The 19,620-nt window shown below is 38.4% G+C and overlaps 1 protein-coding gene across 1 annotated transcript in view; it reads left to right on the top strand.

The window, feature by feature from the left end:
* The window catches only part of cavin2a (caveolae associated protein 2a), a 30,300-nt gene extending 11,696 nt beyond the window's left edge, over positions 1 to 18,604 (top strand). Inside the window, exon 2 of the mRNA XM_017695087.2 lies at positions 16,878 to 18,604. Within this exon, the coding sequence (XP_017550576.2) occupies positions 16,878 to 17,750 (873 nt within the window). The 3' untranslated portion in view covers positions 17,751 to 18,604. The remainder of the gene's footprint in view (positions 1 to 16,877) is intronic.
* The last annotated feature ends 1,016 nt before the right edge of the window (positions 18,605 to 19,620 follow it).

Below are 19,620 nucleotides of genomic sequence, written 5' to 3'. Positions count from 1 at the left end.
TGTATGATAGGTGATGAAAAGCAAGAGTTCTTTGCTATTTTACATTGAGAAATGTTATTTTTGAAACCCTCCCCATCTTAACTTATGAAAGCCTCTCTGGGAGGTATTTTATATCCAATCAGTATACTGACCTGTTGCCAATCAAACACCAGGTGCTTTTTAGCATTACAACTTTAACAGCCTTTTGTTGCCCCTGTCCAAATTTTTTGGAACCTGCTGTTGGCATTGAATTCAAAACAATAAAAGTTCTCAGTTTCAACATTTGATATGTTGTCTTTGTACTATTTTCAATTAAATATAGGGTGTAAATGATTGTACATTATCACATTCATTTTTATTTACATTTTGCACAGCATCCCAACTTTTTTGGAAATGGTGCTGTAAATTAAAAGCACATCAAGACCACAGCAAGCAAAGAAATTTACACCAAGAAAGGCAGCTGGTTTTTAGATGAACAGATCTCCACTAGTGTTACAACCTCATGTTTTTCAGCTCACTAACAGAGAGCTGTTGGTAAAGTAGCAAACTCATACACATACTCATGAGCCTGGACAGCTTTTATCTCAATGCTAACAAGTGAGCTGAGTGTCAGTTTACAGTTATGGTTGCCCAAAAATGCGACTTGGGTGGTAAGGATCTGTTCGGCGTGATGGGGTTAAAGACACACGCCTTCATTCCTATGCACTCGGCAGTTTGTTTGTGCTGGGCTTCTTCTCATTGTTATCGTTCCTCTTTATCTCTCTCCCAGAACTCCAAGGTTTCACTCCCTGAGAGAGTAAGAGCAAGAGAGAGAGAACAAGAGAACGAGAAAAATGAGAAGTGGGAAAAGAGAGTAAAAGAAAAAATAGAGAAAAGAAACAGGAAAAAGAAAGAATGACAGAGAAGACAGAAAAAAGAAAGATAAAATAAAAAAATAAGAAACAGAGAAGACAGAAAAAAATATAGATAAAATAAAAAAATATAGAAAGAAAATAAAGAGAAAGAAAAAGACAGAAAATGAGACAGAAACAGGGTGAAAGAAAAAGATAAAAAGAGACAGTGAATGTGGTCTGCAAAAGAGAAAGAGAGGAAGAGAGAGAGAAGACAGGGAGACATAAAAATAGAACAGAGCTATAAATAAAACATGATAGATGAAGAGAGAAATAGTGTGAAAAAAGGATAGAGTCAGAGAAAACAAAAAAGTGAAAAAGAGATACGTAGAGAGAGAGAGAGAGAGAGAGAGAGAGAGAGAGAGAGAGAGAGAAATGTTCATCTGGAAAAGACTACAGTAAAAAGGAGAGAAAAGAATGAGAAATAAGTAAAGAAAGAATGAAGAAAGCAGAATGCAGAGAGCCTGTAAGCAGAGCAACCTGACAGCTAATGGGAGGAGACAGAACAATGGAAAAACAAATTCATGCATGAGAAAAACACAAAAGATTCCCAATCTACTGATTCAGCTCATCAACGCTTTTCCAGTCCTTCTTATCTTCACACAGACATAGCAGTATTGGATATACTGTAAAACCCAGCCCTGAAGCATACTGTATTCAGCTGTACACTGTTTATTCAGATATAGATTATTAATCCAGAGACCTCTTTATATCTATATTAGTCATGCTGAAAGGCTAACCTGTTAACCGTCATCCCACTTTTGCCTGAAATGTAAAAGGAGCACTGTTCCCTCATACTTTGGGCTACAGTCATGGTCTTGGTCTCTTTTTAAAGGTAACACTTTCCAGTTCTTTTTACCAACCATCAGAATAATTGTTCAAATTACTGACATAGTAACCCAAGCTAGAATGGAGGTGTTTTTTTCCACCTGACTCACAGATCTCTAAATTGATCTGTGACTCTTGCCATGTTATCAGGACTGCATGTTTTGTATTATGTCTCTATGGATAGCAGCATGGCATTGAAGGCAAGGACCCACAGAGTTGCTATCGTTTGTTCATTTGGTGCTAATGTTGCAAATGAGACAATCATAACTGCTGTGAATAACAGATCATAAATTGGTTTGAGGGAATCAAATCCTGAGATTTCAAGCTTTCTAAAGGTATATTGTGTCACTGTTTTGCTGGATAATTTCATACACAAAAATGATATAAAAATCCAAAAGTGAATACTTCAAAGGAAGTGTACCAGGATTGGTACAGTGATATAAAAAAGGTTCTAGGACTGGTAGACTGGAGTCAAATTAGTTCATGAAGTGCCACATGAAGATGTTTTGACAAACATTAGACAAACATTAGTGATGTAATAATACAACATATTGCCTTATAACAAGTTGTATAGTGCAGCATGTTTTGTTGTGACTAGCATGCTAACTTGTGGCTAACATACACTATATTTCCAGAAGTATTCACTCACCTATCCAAATCATTGAATTCAGGTGTTCTAATCACTTCCATGGCTGCAGATGTATAAAACCAAGCACCTACACATACAGACTGCTTCTACAAACATTTGTGAAAGAATGGGTCACTCTCAGGAGCTCAGTAAATGCTAGCTTGGTACCATGATAGGATGCCACCTGTGTAACAAGCCCAGTCGTGAAATTTCCTCACAACTTAATGTTCCACAGCCAACTGTCATTGGTATTATAACAAAGTGGAAGCGATTGGGAATGACAGCAACTCAGCCTCGAAGTATTAGGCCATGTAAAATGTCAGAGCAGAGTCAAAACTTCATGTGACCTTCAGATTAATTCAAGAACAGAGCATAGAGAGCTTCATGGAATGGGTTTCCAAGGCCAAGCAACTGCATCCAAGCCTTACATCACCAAGTACAATGCAAAGCGTCGAATGCAGTGGTGTAAAGCGCTGCCACTGGACTCTAGAGCAGTGGAGACATGTTGTCTGGAGTGAGAAATCACGCTTCTCCATCGGGCAGTCCGATGGTCAGGTCTGGGTTTGGCAGTTGCCAGGAGAACTGAACTTGTCTGACTGCATTGTGCTTAGTGTAAAGTTTGGTGGAGGGGGGATTATGGTGTGGGGTCATTTTTCAGGAGTTGGGCTCAGCCCCACAGTTCCAGTGAAAGGAACTCTTAATGCTTCAGCAGAAGAGATTTTGGACAATTTCATGCGCCCAACTTTGTGGGAACAGTTTGGGGATGGCCCCTTACTGTTCCAACATGCTTGAAAGCAAGGTCCATAAAGACATGAATGAATTTGGTATGGAAGAATTTGACTGGCCTGTACAGAGTTCTGAACTCAACCTGATAGAACACTTTTGGGATGAATTAGAGTGGAGAAGCCAGGCCTTCTTGTCCAACATCAGTGTCTGACCTGTCAAAAATTCCCATAAACACACTCCTAAAACTTGTGGAAAGCCTTCCCAGAAGAGTTATAGCTGCAAAGGGTGGGTCGATATTATATTAAACCCTATGGATTAAGAATGGGATGTCACCCAAGTTCATATGCATGTGAAGGCAGACGAGTGAATACTTTTGGCAATATAGTGTATTAGTGTGTAGTTAGAGCATTATATCAGGACACTGTAAAGCAGCTTTTGTTTCAATATGAATTTTGTCACAGTTACACCTGTAGCATTGTAATTTCATTAGAACTACCTACAAACAGTTGTTTTTGCTGACTCAAAGTTCTGTTTAAAGTTTTCTGATTAAACTATTCAAAAGGTTTGTAACACATATCACAAGTTGCTACTTGCTAGGCTAATGCTAACCGAGTAACCGAACAAGTGGATTTTAGGCACTCCACTTCACTGATTATTTCAATTGTAGTTGTTTAATTGTATTAAATGTAGAATGAAATGCATCTGTATTACTAATACACTTATTTTCATTTGTACATATATAATAATACATATATGTTTTATATGTATAAAAATACACCTAAGATATGAAACAGTATGAGCCAGTAAGAAATGTGAGTGGGTCTAGACTTACCTGGGTCTATTACCTGCACTGTGCCTGTTGCAGACAATGAGAAGACATTGCACTATTGCAGTAGAAAAGCATACAGCTATACTGTGAAGTAAAAAAAACAGGCTAAGCTTTATTAAAAACTGCCACCAGGTGTTTGGTCAATGCTAATTTGGTTTAATTATGCCCCCTGAGGCTTTGGACTGCTGGATAGGTCAGAAAAGTATGTGTCGGAAGGGCACAACTTTACTCTTAATCCCTCAATGGGGATGGGCGGTCAGAGGTGCACAGGTGCTGACTTTATGTAAGGCAGCATAATTATCTAAGGGTGCATGATTCATCATGTGCTTCAAGGCAGGCAACAAGCCAAGAAGCCTTCAAGTTGAGTGCAGAGAGAAAAAATGAATCCTTTTCACCAGTCAGCTTGGGTGTTCCACGGACACTTGAGACTGAGACTCAATGGTCACCAATGAATTTGGAACGAATCCATGCTACCTGAACAAGTAAAGATGCTAAATCTAGTTTGCTAATGCTAAAGTAAAAAAAAAAAAGCCACAGTAACCTCTACATTAGGTGCAGTGTCACAGACTTTAGTACATCTGTTGCTGTACAGTTTGTGTTAGCCATCCTCCAGCCCTTCATATGTGGGAAACATGACTGTCTTTATATTACATTGGCTGGGTGATCCATATAATATCCAATGAAGAGTGGCTCTGTGATCAGAAACTGGCTATTGATCAGAAACTGGCTAATGAACAGCTAACACAAATTATGCTTCAACAGCTACAGTCTCTAAATGTACACCAGTAACTATGCTAGTCTTAGTCTTCCTGGAGTCCTAAGCAAAAAATAGACAATCTTTGATAAGTCTTTATAAGCCTGGCTATGTTGGTTAAATGCACTGAACGTTTATGACAACCACCAGCTACCACAACATGAAGTTTGGCCACAATTTCTAACTTCGCCTTTGTCTCTTAGGTAGTAAACAGGTAGTAAACACTAATAATGGCTAGTAAAAACTGGTGATAAGCTCTGTTCAAACTTGCACCATGGCACAACTTAGATTATGAACATATGACATCTACATGCAAGTAATGCATTATATGCCACACCACAAAGCTGTGTACCCCACATTTGAAACACAAATGGATTTAAACACAACATACCATGCATTATTTGGGGTCGTAATACAGAGCCATTTCAGATTCACTCAGTGGTAGAAAGTTTGCTCGCATCATCCTTCTCCAGCAGCAATAAACAAGTGACAGAACCAAATATCTGCGAGCACTCTCTCACACTTTAATGAGACAATAGACCATAATGATTACTTATACTGTATGAACAATACAACATGCAGATCTTGTCATCTCACTTCATTGTCATTGTTAAGCCACAGTGTACCAGTAAGCTGAAATTCACTACAGGAGTCTCTGAAACCTTACACTTTGGTGTCACTCAAGTAAATGTTTAATAGCCACATTGAGACAACCTGTAACTGTTTTAGTTGGTTTTTTTATAATTAATTAAATCTTAATTGTTCTCTTAATTTTTTTCCCTTTGCTTTAATTTTGTTCATGTAGTTCAGTTTATTTTCTTTTAAATTGATTAAATTCCATGTTATTTTATTTTCAGTCCCTCTGCATTGTAAATGTGTTTCTAATATAGCAGCCAGAGGGTTTAGAGGACAGTAAAATTACAGACAACATGACATTAATACAGAAATTAAGACTTTTTAAATTTAAAACAACATTGCAATTGTTCATTTAGTTTAGGACGACTGCAGTGAGGTAAACACCATCCATTATCCCGTGGTCTAGTGCAGCCACTGCTAAAACCCACAGTAAAAAATGCTAGCACTCAGAGATGGCCCGTTATCTCCCTGAACTGCATGTTCGGGCCAATTGGCCGTGCTTTTCCACGTTTTATCGTCTGGGAAAGAGGCCAGCGATTCTTTGAACTTCTGTCCATCCATCAAGAGGAGGTAATGGGTGAGTGAGCACATTTTATCTGCCGTGCGTGTGTTTGTTTGTTACTTTGAATTCCATATAACGGCTATGATTGTAGAGCATCATGTTAGCTCATATAATGGGCCTCACAGTGACTTGCTGCCACAGCAAAGGTCTGTGTCAGAGCGGTATGTTGCAAAATTGTACAAATAACATCTTTTTATTATGTGTTAAAGCATGAAAAATACCCTAAGTTACGTCAATTTGCCAAAAACACAGCACAACATATTTACTGATGTCAAGTTTAACTAAAGATGTTTGTTCCAGAATATTCCATTGGTTGTCAATGTTGTACTCTCACTATAGTGTATTATGTAGGTATATAAGATGCATCAGCATGCAGTGGCAGCCAATAACTATTAGAGCTAGGCCACCTTTGAAGCCTATAAAAGGCGTCTCATATGTTTTGTTAATTGATTCCTCTATAACTTACTAATTTTATTGGTAGTTTATCTAACATTGTAAAGCTTTCTGTCTGGCTCCTGAAGTCCTACCATTGGGAGAGCTTGCTTGGCTGCACCTAAATAGATACACTAGAGAAGGGGTGGCCAACCCAGGCTCTCTGCCTGCACATGTGCGGCTCTTTTATTTACAATTATATATATATATATATTATATATATATACATATGCTTGTAGCATATGTTGGCATATTTTCCGCGCTGGAAGACGCCAAAGTCTGTTGCCTCGGTGATGCTACACCCACGCCCCTCCCCCTGCATAGAGAACGTCGCAGCAGAACCATGCACTGAGCCAGGCTACTAGCTATCCAACCGCCGAAACATGGCAGCGTCGGGCAAAAAGAAAACCAAACGAAAATATGAAGATGAACACAAAACCTTCTTACCAGAGTGGGAGGATTTGTATTTTTTTATTGAGCAGAAAGGAAAGCCATTCTGTTTAATATACCAAACATCGTTATCCAATTTTAAAGCTTCCAATCTTCAGCGCCACTTTACCTCACTGCCGACGTGGTGGACATGCTGAACCACCTGGACAGCCTGAACTTTGATCTCCTGGGGAAATTAAAGATGCTACCTGATCTAGTGCAGTCAGTATTTGCATTTGTTAACAAACATACTGTTTAAAACTCATCTTAAAAAGGGAGAACTAATACATTTCCAGTCTGTGTCGAATGCAAGTGCCCAAGCAGCTAAGGTCCTAAAAGGGAGAACTGCACACTATGCAACACTTCTTGAAAGTCTGCAACAGAACTTTGAGGACAGATTCCATGATGTACAGCTGAAAAGGCCACAAATTACATTCCTTCTTAACCCTTTTGCTGCTGATTCAGACTGTTTGAAAGCCCCACTGGGGACAGATGAAGCTACATCTCAAATGGAAATGATTTAACTTTTTGAAGATGACAGACTCGGGTCTTTTCTGAGTGAAGGAACCCTGGAATTTTGGAAAAACGTGCCTGTGGAGAAGTATCCCAATGTAAAACAAGCTGCACTGAAGCTCCTGTCAATGTTCAGCTCAACCTATGTTTGTGAATCAGTATTTCCACCCTGAAACATGTGAAATCAAAGCATCACTCTGTTCTTACTGATACACATGTGAAAGAACTGCTTTGAGTAGCACCAACTGAATACAAGCCAGACTTGAAATGGAAAACAAAAATTGCCAGAAGTCCCACTAAACTCATCTACATGACAGGTAGGAAAATGGGTTTAAAAACCATAAATGTTTGTGTAAATATAGCCTGTGGCTCCTAGTAGTAATATAATTTTTTTTCTGGCTCTTGGTGTCTGAAAGTTTGGCCACCCCTGCTCTAAAGATAAATTTGGGGTTGGAAAATTGTTCAACACTATAACCTTTTATTTTTCTAATAATAATATGTACAATAAAGTTTAAATATGTGAAGTTTATAGCATTACTATGCTATAGCATAGCATAGTAATAGCATACATGATTGAGTGCATGAAGCATTCAGAAGCTGAATGTAAGAATCAATAAATAGAGCTAAATAGAGCTAAAAGCTCAGAATGCTAGACATAAAATCATCTAATCAGGATTGTTTTTCCATGGTATCCAGGTAGATATAGCCAAGCAAGCTCTCCCATTGGTTAGGGCTTCAGTAGCTAAAAAACAATTTCCCATTCTGAGAAAAAATATCACTCTAGTTGTTAAAAATGTAATTCCTAAATATGTGTTATCCTAAATATATGTGTCAAGCTTACAATAAAACAAATGGAATGTCTATTACAAGCTTCAAATGTCAGTGCTTAATCTACAATGGCCAAAAAATATTTATATGTATTATCCTTAGTTTTGCACTCAAATACTATTAGAAATCCTAGCAGAAATAAATAATTATAAATTAAGTTCTAACATTTGTGGCCCAAACTGACACTATTTTTCCCGTTTTTGTAGAGCATTTTTATGGTCCTCGTTACGGATGTATGTAAATGTTGCTGTGCTCCACCTAAGCCAACCTTAATCTTCACCTAAGCAACCAAAAGATCAGCTTTTGATTTACATTTTCTAACAACAGCTTCTGTTTCTGTTTTAAACTTCTTGAAAAGCAGCCAAGTGTCCCCATGATGCAAAAAATGTTTATCATTATCCTGGAGACAAAGAATTGAACACATATACACATGAGAGATGAGCCTCCTCGGTTAATCAAAGTAGATGCAGATACAGCAGCGTTGCTTTCCAAGTCAAATGTCCGTGGGAAGAGATGTTTGCACTGTTTTCTCAGCATGAGTGCATGTGATACGAAACCAGAGTAGGGAGGGTAAAGTATACACAATAATATAATCCAACCTTTCAGCTTTAAACTACTATGAAACTTTACAATTATACAGAATTACACAGATCCAGTCTTCAAGTACTTATTAGCTGCAAAGAGTTTGTAAACAATTTTATGTAAAAGTATCATTTTGTCCTGTTATTTTTGCTTCTCAGAAATTAAAAGATTGTTCAAAGATGACGTTTTCATCTTTGAATCAAGATTTGAATCTAGTGTCACCAGCATAAATGTAAACATTCTCAAATTAAAGCTCAAATTGCTGGATTTAAGAGCCAAAACAGCAAGATAAATACTTGTGGACTTTTAATATACCGCTATACTGCATTACTATGCAGCTTTTCAACTATGCACTCATATAACTCTAAGATTTATTGCTCACTGGGTTTGAAAGCACAAAGAATGAAACTGGTTGACATTTGTTCCAGTGCAAGTTGATTTATTGCCAGTTTTGCATAGGCAAACTGCTGGGTGTGGTACGCAACCAATCAGATTTTTGTTGTCTATAATTTCATATTATTAATTTCTCATATCTTGCATTATCTGTTTTATGGCTATGTTTTATACATTTAACATGAATAGGATTATCTTTGATTCTCTCTTTTATTGCTTTGACTGTCCAACAGATCTACTGAGTGAAAGTAATGTGGCTAGAACTGTCCTCTGTCATGGACAAGCACAGATGTTCATGCATCCTCAATGTGTCCTTCCTGTGGGTCTTCCTTTGCTGGAATGGCTTTTTCCTATATTACTGTCTTTTGCACTTTTAAGTTTGTCTTTCCTTTTGGTTATTTCCTTTGCTTTTCCCTTTCTCTGCTTGTTCACCAAATTTGTGTATGTATATGTTCCTGGGCTCCTGCTAACTTGACCTTACAGGGGGATTCCACTGATTGTTTTATATTAATTAAATAGTTAAGATTTGGTGTGAAATGCTCCAATTTATAGAAACTTACTGAGTCAGAACTGTTTACAGTGGTGGTAATGGGAACCAGATGACCACCTCTATAAGTTCCCTCACATAAAGTTCATCAATTATTTGTTTCTGATAAATGCATCTTCAAAGAGAAGCACCCAAATGTCCCTATAATGACAAAACGTTCATGTTTTTCTTCATCCTAGGGAAATTTAGTCCCCAAAAATGACTAAATACACTTACATACACACTCATCTGTTATCCTCTCTTGTGATGTTTCCACTCTAATAAGTCTGGGGCCCACAGTGGGGTGCATTAATTATCTGGGCTCCGATTACACACTGAAGCAGGGGTACAAGCATGTGACACAATGTTTTCAAAGACACACTGTTTCTCTCTCTCTCTCTCTCTCTCTCTCTCTCTTGCCTCACATCCTGTTATGTATTTAGTTAAAGGTCAAAATCTAAATGGCAGCCTTGATTTATTACCATTTTTCCAGGATTGACTAAAGTAAAATGCAAGCCTAAACTAAAATCCATTGCATAGGTTGTACATGTAATTTCTAAGCCTGAAACTATCTGACAAAATCTCTTAATATCAAATATATTTTTAAGAATGCATGGTTACATAAATCAGCCAATGGACCCTACTGAGTATTTATTGGATGTGGTGGATGGTGTAGTACTAATAATTTTATATAAGTTGCAATATGTATATGCATTGTAAACATACTTAATTGTTTCATGAGCAGTCTCTAGAGTGCAATTTATGGGTTTAAATACCTGCGAAAAAACCCTTCTGATGGTATATGCTGGGTGTTTTAATTTTTTTTCAATAGCTGCTGAATGCAGAAGGACACCATGCAGCTAATGTTACTTCCACACTCTTAAAAAGATGTTTTTTCAAGTGTTCTTTAGTAAAAGGAATTGTCCTATTTAGGACCATGACTTCTGGCACCCAAATGTTCTTCTAAGTTAAGTGATACTTTTTTAATCCCACAAACGGGGAAATTCTACCTCTGCATTTAACCCATCCATTAAGTGAAACACCACATACACACTAGTGAATACACACACACACAGTGAGCACACTTGTCCAGAATGATGGGCAGCCCTATCCACAGCACCTGGGGAGCAATTGGGGGTTAGGTGTCTTGCTCAAGGACACCTCAGTCTTGGACTGTCGGCACTGGGGATCAAACCGGCAACCTTCCAGGCATAGGGCCAGTTCCCTAACCTCCAGCCCACGACTGCCCCAATTCTATTGGGACGATGTCAAGCTGGTATCAATAGAAGAACCCTATTTGGAGCTATATAGAACCATATACAACACATTCTCCATCAACTTGAAGAATCATTTGATTATGCAGAGAGTTATTTAAGCACAAATGGTTCTATGTGGAACTCATGATTCTAAATAGAACCATTCCCTTTACTAATGATCCCTTGAAGAGCAATGGATTACTTTAATGACAGAAATGATTCCTCAGACGAGAAGCCAAAAGCTAAAAGGTAGCTACCTAGCTATCTAGATATCTTACCCCAGTTTGGTTTCTTTTTTCTGGCTAAAAGAATTTAAAGCTCGTTTCTGGCGTTATGTTGAAGTGGTAAAAGAATCACTGTTTTCTGCAAAATTTTGTTCTGTGACTGATGTAACATTTACTTTAATGCTACATTTTTGTATGTATTAGTGTAAAGCTCAAGAAGAGATAATGATGATATTTTTTGATGCTCCACTTTCAGATGCTCACCTTGCCTTAAACATATTGTAATGTGTTCAAAATGTTCATTTTTTTAGAGTTTAAGTTTTTAAGCATATATTAGTTGGGTTGTTCGATATAGACTCTTATTTTGAAGGTGGGGTCAGTTCACTGACTGCGTTCTGTCACATAAGGAAGTACTAGTCAGTCTAACACTGACAGCAGAGGAAGCAAGATGTAGCGAGGCTTAGAACAAATTATTAGACAAAACTTTCTCTGGATAGTTTGTGGCTGTGGCCAGCTACAGCCCTGTAATAAAGCACAACAACTTGTGCTTCAATTGAGCCTTCTTTAATAGCGGTGAATGCTACAGTACATTCAGCAGAACATGTGTTAAACTTAATTTGTACCCAACTATAACCCTTCCACTCTCTCTGACCTCAACCTAAAAGCTAAAACTAATCCTAAACTTGGTCCTAGTACTAACCCTAATGCTGTTGATGATCATCGGAGCTATTACTGAGATAACAATGCTATGCTGTTCTGAACACAGAACAAAGACATTATGAGAGGTGTGATCATTTGCCATGCCAACGTAGCTCATTGGCCACATGCGGAGGCTCTAGGGAGGTGCTGCACTCACAGTAGGAGAGACTGTCTTCCTTGTAAAAAAGTTCTTCTTATTACTTTAATGAGGTGCTGATATGTTGCACATGCTATGTTGCATGCTATGTCAGCTCTAAGTGTCTACATGAAGATGTATGGCTAGAAGTGACCTGCCTGCTTGCACTGAACATCATTTCTGTCTTTGTTCCCTTTTCGATAAAAGAACATTCCCCTTCAAAGCACAATATTTCCCGTGTCTTTTTCTTTGTCCACCTACTCAAGAATACTTAAGCAAATCTTACATAAGTGCTGTCAATAAACTGTGTGTTTTTTCACAATAAATGTCACTGGTCACCATCTCATGCTCACTCGCGTAGTCGGGGCTCAACCATCTGATACAGTGTTTAATTTGGGTTCAGTCTACCACTGTGTGAAACGTGACACTTAATACCCCTCTCTCTCCTCCTCCTCCTCTCTCTCTCACTCTCTCTTTCTCTCTTTTTCTCTCTCTCGTTTTCTTGCTCTCTTTTATTCTTCCTTTCTCTCTCTCTCTTTCTCTCCCCTCAATCTTTCTGTTTCTCCCCCTTTCGTTGTCTCTTTTTCTCTCTCACTCTATCGTTCTCCTTTCTCTCCTTTCTCTCATACTCTTCTCTGTTTTTCTCTATCCCGCTTTCTCTCTCTGTCTCACTCTTTCTTTCTTCTCACTCGCTTTCTCTCCCACTCTCTTTCTCATTCTCTCTCTCCCTCTTTAAAGGTTGCTTTCTTTTTTTACTTTGGTCTTAATCTTCAGTCCTATTCTTTAATGCCCTCCATTTCACTGGAGTTTGTTTGTCTTCCCTCTCTCTCTCTTTCACTCTCTCTCCCTCTCTCTTTCTCCCTCTCTTCTTGCCTTCCTGCAGTCTATCCTATACTGAAAAAGTATGTTGTTCTTCAATATGTGAGGATCTTTACAGGTTCACATCTCTTATTCAGTCTCTGATTGTAACATGTGCATGATTCTCTATGAATCTGAATCCCTGATTGTACAAAAATGTAACACATTGAAAATATATTGTATTCCATTTTATTTATTTTTTGTTGTGTATTTTCCATACATTCAGTTTTTGGGTGGGTGAGAAATCGTTCCCACAAGTCACTCAGTCTGAACAAGGAAACTAAGAAGAAAAAGTCCTTTATAAGTCACAAATCAGTTGAGCTCTGCCAAGCCTCAGATCAGGTTTTGGTTTTTGTGCTGTCTTTGAGTCTGGGGAGTGTCTCCATATGGCAAAGCCAGCGGCAATGGAGAAAAACTGGTTAACCCAGAATGCTGGTTTGTACTGGAACTAAGCCCCGAGGGAATGCTGCTTCATTCTGCATAGGGAAGGTCCTAAAAACTCAAAAGCTCTCCATGTTATTAGAAACTTCTACCTTGTACTTTCACTCACTGTCCACTTAAGTAAGGTAGATAGACCCAGCCAAAGAGGCCCCTATAAGAATTTAGCCATCAGTGAACTTTCAATTAAGTTCTTTACAATGCTTCACAAAATGATAATGATATATTTTAGAAAAACATCAATCAGACTGTAGATTCTGGTGGATAAATCCTGAAGAAGAACTGCTGATTGGCTTATTAATTAAATGCTGAATTAAATATGTTGCGTGATTGTTTTTTTAATTGCTTCTTTCAGGTTGCAAGAAAATCAAGTTGCAGGAAACTTACAACATGCAACTAGTTGCATGAAAGTTTCAACATGTAAAGCCCACCTTACAGTGAGGGTGTCCACCACCCAAACATAGATGGAGTTACAAGACAGTAAATGATGATTGACTCTTTGTATGGAGAAGAACTCCAACCAGACTGCACTAAGGCTTTTGTAAAACTTTGCTTGCTTGACATCTTCACAAAACTAAACTGCACTTGAGTTTCTGAAACTTACTTGAAACCCAACCACAACCATTGCAAACATCTCAGCTTCATGAAATATTTAATGAAACAGACAATCAAAATATCAGTAAAGCATAACATAATCATGTCAAATTACATACTTTCAAGTGTTTGATTTCACTGAATCAATGGACAAGAAAATGAAACAGAAGATTTATTTTTTGGACAACTAAAAAGAAAAACCTTCCTCCTACACCCATACACCTGACAAAGTTGGTGATTTTTCATTTTTACAGTTTCCTGTGCCAAATATAAATTTCGCAAAGCTACAATATTATGTTTCTGTAACCAGCTAACTAGCCAGCTAATGCTAATAGCTGTTGAAAATGCTGCTTGTGCAGGATTTCTTGCTCTTTAGCTGCTGTTATTATGATCTACATAGCCAGATTTGTTTGCTCCTCTTGTCATGCCCCGTAACTTTACTCAGAGCGCAAATTCATTAGAGATTAAAATTGAAGCGAGGCATCAAGCAGGTTACAACCAAAATGACGACTTAAACATCATTTTAAACAAAGCTGTATTTTTTTAAACATACAAACGACAGTTAAAATGAAGTCTAGTATTGTAAACACCCTAGACAGATAAATAAATGACATGATTGATATGGAAAAAAACTGCACTAGACAGCTGAAAAAAATTATATAAAAATGACAACAATGCTGCAAAAATGTAAATTATACCTTGCAGATGACTTTACAGCAAGAATGATATGGTGCATCAAAAAATACAAACTGCTAATTTGGCTAACTAGTGCTAAGTTGAATGTGTTGCAACTTTGGTTGTTTTTTAATTGTTTTATGTAACTGTCAAGTTGCATGGAAATTCTGTTGCAGACAATCTACAACAAGCAACTAGTTGCATGAAATTTTTATGCAAAAATATCCAGCCAGGAGCATCTCTGTGGTTAGAAACTGACCACTGTTGAAGAACAGCAGGATGACAATCACAAACACTACATCAACCTTGTTAGGTTCTCCTCTGAAGGTCTGAAACATCATTGGCATGAATGACAAAAGATGCTAAGAATGCCAACACTTTGAAAAATGCCAGTTAGCCATAATATGACAAAAATCTTAGAAGGCTCACAATGATCCGACAGTACTGTATGTATTACCTCATAGAGGAGTGCACAGATGTCCCTCCACAATGACAGTTGACATAATATGAAGATAAAAAGTAAAGCTTTTATGTTTTCATTTTAACATGAATAGCATGGGCAAACAGCTGTATAAATGTTGGTAACTGATTGTTGTTTTGAATTGGAATAAAACCAGCTACATCCTTTACTCCCTCCAGATTATTTGCACAGGTGTACTCATGCTGCTTTTTCACTAACACTCCATACATAATAAATAAAACACACAAAGACATTTGGCTTTGGCTGTAGTCAGTATAATCGCTTCTTTGTTCTCGAAGGAAGCAAGGCCTTGGCCTAGTAAAAGCTTGTAAAACGTTTTTCATTGTCAGAGAAGATCAGATTACATGCCTACACTGTAAAATGACTGTAAAAAATAAATTGATGTGTGAAACCCATTAAAATACACAATCTTGGACATGGTAAGTTCACCTACATGTCTTAAAGCAATAGGCTGGCAAAACATATCAAATACAATTACAAAATACAGTTACAAGACATGTTTGGTGTCTACTTCTTTAGTTTTGCAATGGAAATGGAGCTACAAAGCTAATTATAAAATGTAATTGTACAAAGCTAAAAAGTAAAGGAAGCATATACAGCAACAATTAGCATCATGCGAACTGCATACTTAACTATGGCCATCTAGAGTGATTTGGTGTAAAATGCTTTTTTTAGAGCAACTTACAGAGTTAGAATTAGTTCACGATGGTGATGATAGGAACCAGATGTCCACCTCTAAAAGCTATCTCACATAAAATTATTAAATGAAATGGTAAAGTGTTGTGTTGCAGATATGATGACCTCTGATAACTATCACCACCACCACTATAAAATCTGAGTCTCTACAATGAACCATTTCACACCAAACCAGAACTCTGAATGACCTTCATCTCAATGATTAAATTGTGCTTTTATTGTGACATTTTGAAAAAGAGTTCCCCTTTACTCCAGAATTTTAGAGTGATGTTAATGAAACTGAGGCATTAAGAGGTTTTCTACTGTCAGTTCTAAAAGGCATGCACAAGTATATACATGTCTGTGTGTGTGTGTGTGTGTGTGTGTGTGTGGTGAGGGGGGTTTCTTACAGTGAGCAGGTGGGACTGATCCCATTCTAACTCCTCCCCACCCTCAGGAATAAACTTAACCCCTTAAAGACAGAATACCTCCCTTGCCCTCACACGCAAATCCCTTGTGTTTCAACCTGGGGCTGAGAACTGACATTTGGGTGTGTGAGAAAAAGAGAGACAGAGGAGGTTCAAGAAAGATGAAACAAGAATTATGAGCTCATGAAGACAGAAAGACATGAGAAGTTCATTGAGGTATTTCTGCCATTAGCAAAAATAATATTCTAATTTTCTCTGTCTATTGTACTATTGAACGTTTAACCACAGGCGGCATGTCTGGCTTGTCTAATCTCAGAGATTAGCATGCAGCAACACATCTCTAGGGTTTTCACAATTTTAGTGTCTAGTGCTATCTGTTAATCAAGGATTTTTGAACAGAATGGTTAGGGGGATGAAGTATAACTGGTTGAGGTGCAAATGAATCCATGTAAGATATTGACCATAATTCCAGTCAAAAACAAAAACAACAATAGTAGATGTGTTTAGTGCCTCTGTTTGTTAATCTCTTCAGTCCAAAAAAAGAAACACAGGCACACATTCTAGCCATCAAGCACTGTCTAAAATAACTTTAGAATTTATTTTGCAGTGACTTGGAATCTGATATCTGATATTTTGGTGCCATAACAACATCTATTTCTTCCAGTGAAACACCCACACAGATCTTTTGTAACATTTAGGCATGTCACAACCTGGCATGTTTGTGCAGGTTTCATCAAAAGTTTCAAATCTAACCTGTGGCCACTAAATTAAATCAGTGTAGATGTTCATAGTCCTGGAATAGAATTGCTGACCCTAAAAGTTTTGTGGCGCCAACGCTGTACCCTCATGTAGACACTGTCTATTTTTGTTTTTTTTAGGAGGACAATGAGATCCCTTCCACTTTGCTCACCAAGGATTCCACTGTAGATCTTGCCTCAGGTTCCATCCAGGATGAGATACCTGCCTCTCCACCTGCTTCAGCAACTGATGCCAATCGCTCCCATGATGAAGGCCTGCAGACCATCAGCCTGTCATCTGATGAGGATGAGGGAGCAGCCAGCCCTCCGGTGGAGGGCAGCACAGAGCCCCTAGGCGAGGCACTTGAGGAGGACATCTTCCCCAGCCTGGCGTCTGAGCGTCTGGAGCGCTCTCGTGCAGACAAGTTCAAGCGGTCTAGCCTGAAGAAGGTGGACAGCCTGAAGAAGGCCTTCTCGCGGAGCAGCATAGAGAAGAAGATTAACAAGATTGTGCCTCCAGAGAGGCGTGAGAAGATCAAAAAGAGTTTCACGCCCAACCATCCCAAGAGCCCAACCACTAAGAGCTCATCCTTCCGCATTTCACCCATGACCTTCAACGTCAAGAAGGTGCGAGATGGAGATGGAGAGGCTGCTCAACCTGAGGGTTCGCCTAGCTCTTTGACCCCTGTCGAGGTACCTACCATGGGAGGGCTGGATGGCGAGCTGCCAGTGGCAGAGGTACACAATGTAGAGGAAAAGGCTAATGGGAAGGAGCCAAGCACCTCAACCCCAGGTAGCGCAGATGGTGGTCTCTCTGTCACAGAAGATAGAGAGCTCAACAATGGTCCCACTGTCACACTTGCAGAAGAAGAGGTGCTGCAGGATCAGGATGATGAGGATGATCACGAAGATGGTGGTGATGATAACAGTGGAGATGAAGAAGGCAAGGATGAGTCCAGGCCTGCACCTGCATCTCCCACGTCAGCTGCAGTAGCCGTCCAGCAAGCCTCTTAGATTTACTAGGCATAGTCATACCACTAGTCCTCCAACTTTTGTGGAGACTTTGGCAATGGAGCTATCCATCTGTTCAAAGGCATTTTATAGGTGCCTTATGTAAGAGATCATCTGCTAGAAAGGAGAGCACCTGGTTGAATAACCCACACTTCTGTAAAGAACATTTACTTTCCTTAACTGGGCTTCTACATGGTAATGGGTGAATACACTTAGGAATAATAGAATATAATAATGTCCTATCTCACTTTATAAGTGCAGTGTTTCTCAAGCCAGTCTTCGAGGCTTACCAAATGGTTTTGCTCAAGACCAGCTCCCAAACCACTTGAATCACACCATTAAGAACACTAAATGCCTGGTACCTGACGCCTGGTAGGGGCTAAGTTAGAGCAAAAATCTACTTTCTGGGGGGCCTTAGGGACTGGGTTAAGAAATACTACGGTGTTGTACAATTTCTGTATCCTATTTCTTTGTTGTATATAGCCTTAGATTTCTATTGCATGTAGGCTTTTTCTTGATACTACGCATTACTCTATTCAACAGATTTGTAATATACTGTAGTACAATAGGTAATCATATTTGTTTCCATACATAAATAATCTAGACTGCAAGATGTTATTGTGTTTATTCGTATTGTTTATTGGTTTATTGGTATTGTTATTGTGTTTATCACTTTCAGGAAAGAAAGTGAACTGAAACACAATAACAAGATTGATTAACGAACTTGTCAGTAAACTCATCATGTTTGTCAGGGTTCCCATTACAATCATTCAGTGCAAATAAGGTTAGTGTTATTGTACCATTTTACAAGTTTGATTAAAGAATTTAGCAAATGTTCTAAACATTTGGAAACTGTTGGGAGTTTTTTGGGCCTGTTTCTTCGAAGAGATTGTATGTGCCATAGTGTGTTGTGTAATTTCTGGGGAGAAGCCATTGGAGTTAGTGGCTCCTCCATGGCAGCAGTGCCTCTCTGCCAACATCTTACCAGTTATTTATGTAGATGCATGCAATCTAAAAGTAAAGGGCATGCATGTGCACATAAACACAAAAAAAATGTACCTACAAAACAAGGCATTATGTATTTATGCATAATCCACATAGTCAGGATTATTTTCATTAGTTTATATTTTTATTTAGGGTTTTGAGTTCACTTCAGTTTCACTTAACCTGAGGGAGCATTAATAGTCTTTGTTTTGTTCTTTGAAAAGTAGCAGTTTTAATTTCGAATTTATTTACTTTTTATTATGTATTGATAAAGGCTGTGATAGCAGGTATCTGATACTAGTAAAATAAAATTAACACAATAGACAGATCTCAGCTTGGCTCCAGATTTCCTCAAACACCAAACACAGAAGGCATCCATTTCTAAACTCATTCTTTTTCAGCTTTAATTTCCCTGTTAGCTGGTTCATGCAAAAAGAAGCCAAATAACACGTCTACAGCAGTACATTTCCTTATTTTCAGCAAAATTGTTAAGATGTAAACAAAGTCGCTCAGAGGGTTTGATATAGTGATAAAATCTCCTAATGTAAACTCCTAATTTAACTCAACTGGTTGAATTCACATAGCCTTGAAGAGCATCTGAATGGGGGAATCAGGTGGATCTGATTAGTGCTGCACTAAAACTCAGCACAAACCTTCCAAGTCATGTACATATACCAGGGTTTCTGAAACTGCACCCCAAGACAGTTTAGTGTTGTTCCCTTCATACACAAACCACAGTAGGTGGACTTGGGTTTGTTAATCAGGTGGATATTGGGGAAAGTATCATGCTAAACATTCGTATTTTTAGTTTGGGAAGCATCTTTTTAGAGTCTGAAGCACTGTGCACGCATTCACACACCCACATACTCACACACGGCAGGCGAGAAAA

Source organism: Pygocentrus nattereri, chromosome 6, assembly GCF_015220715.1.
Source record: "Pygocentrus nattereri isolate fPygNat1 chromosome 6, fPygNat1.pri, whole genome shotgun sequence".
NCBI classification, from domain to species: domain Eukaryota; kingdom Metazoa; phylum Chordata; class Actinopteri; order Characiformes; family Serrasalmidae; genus Pygocentrus; species Pygocentrus nattereri.
This window is presented reverse-complemented; position numbering and strand designations above follow the sequence as displayed.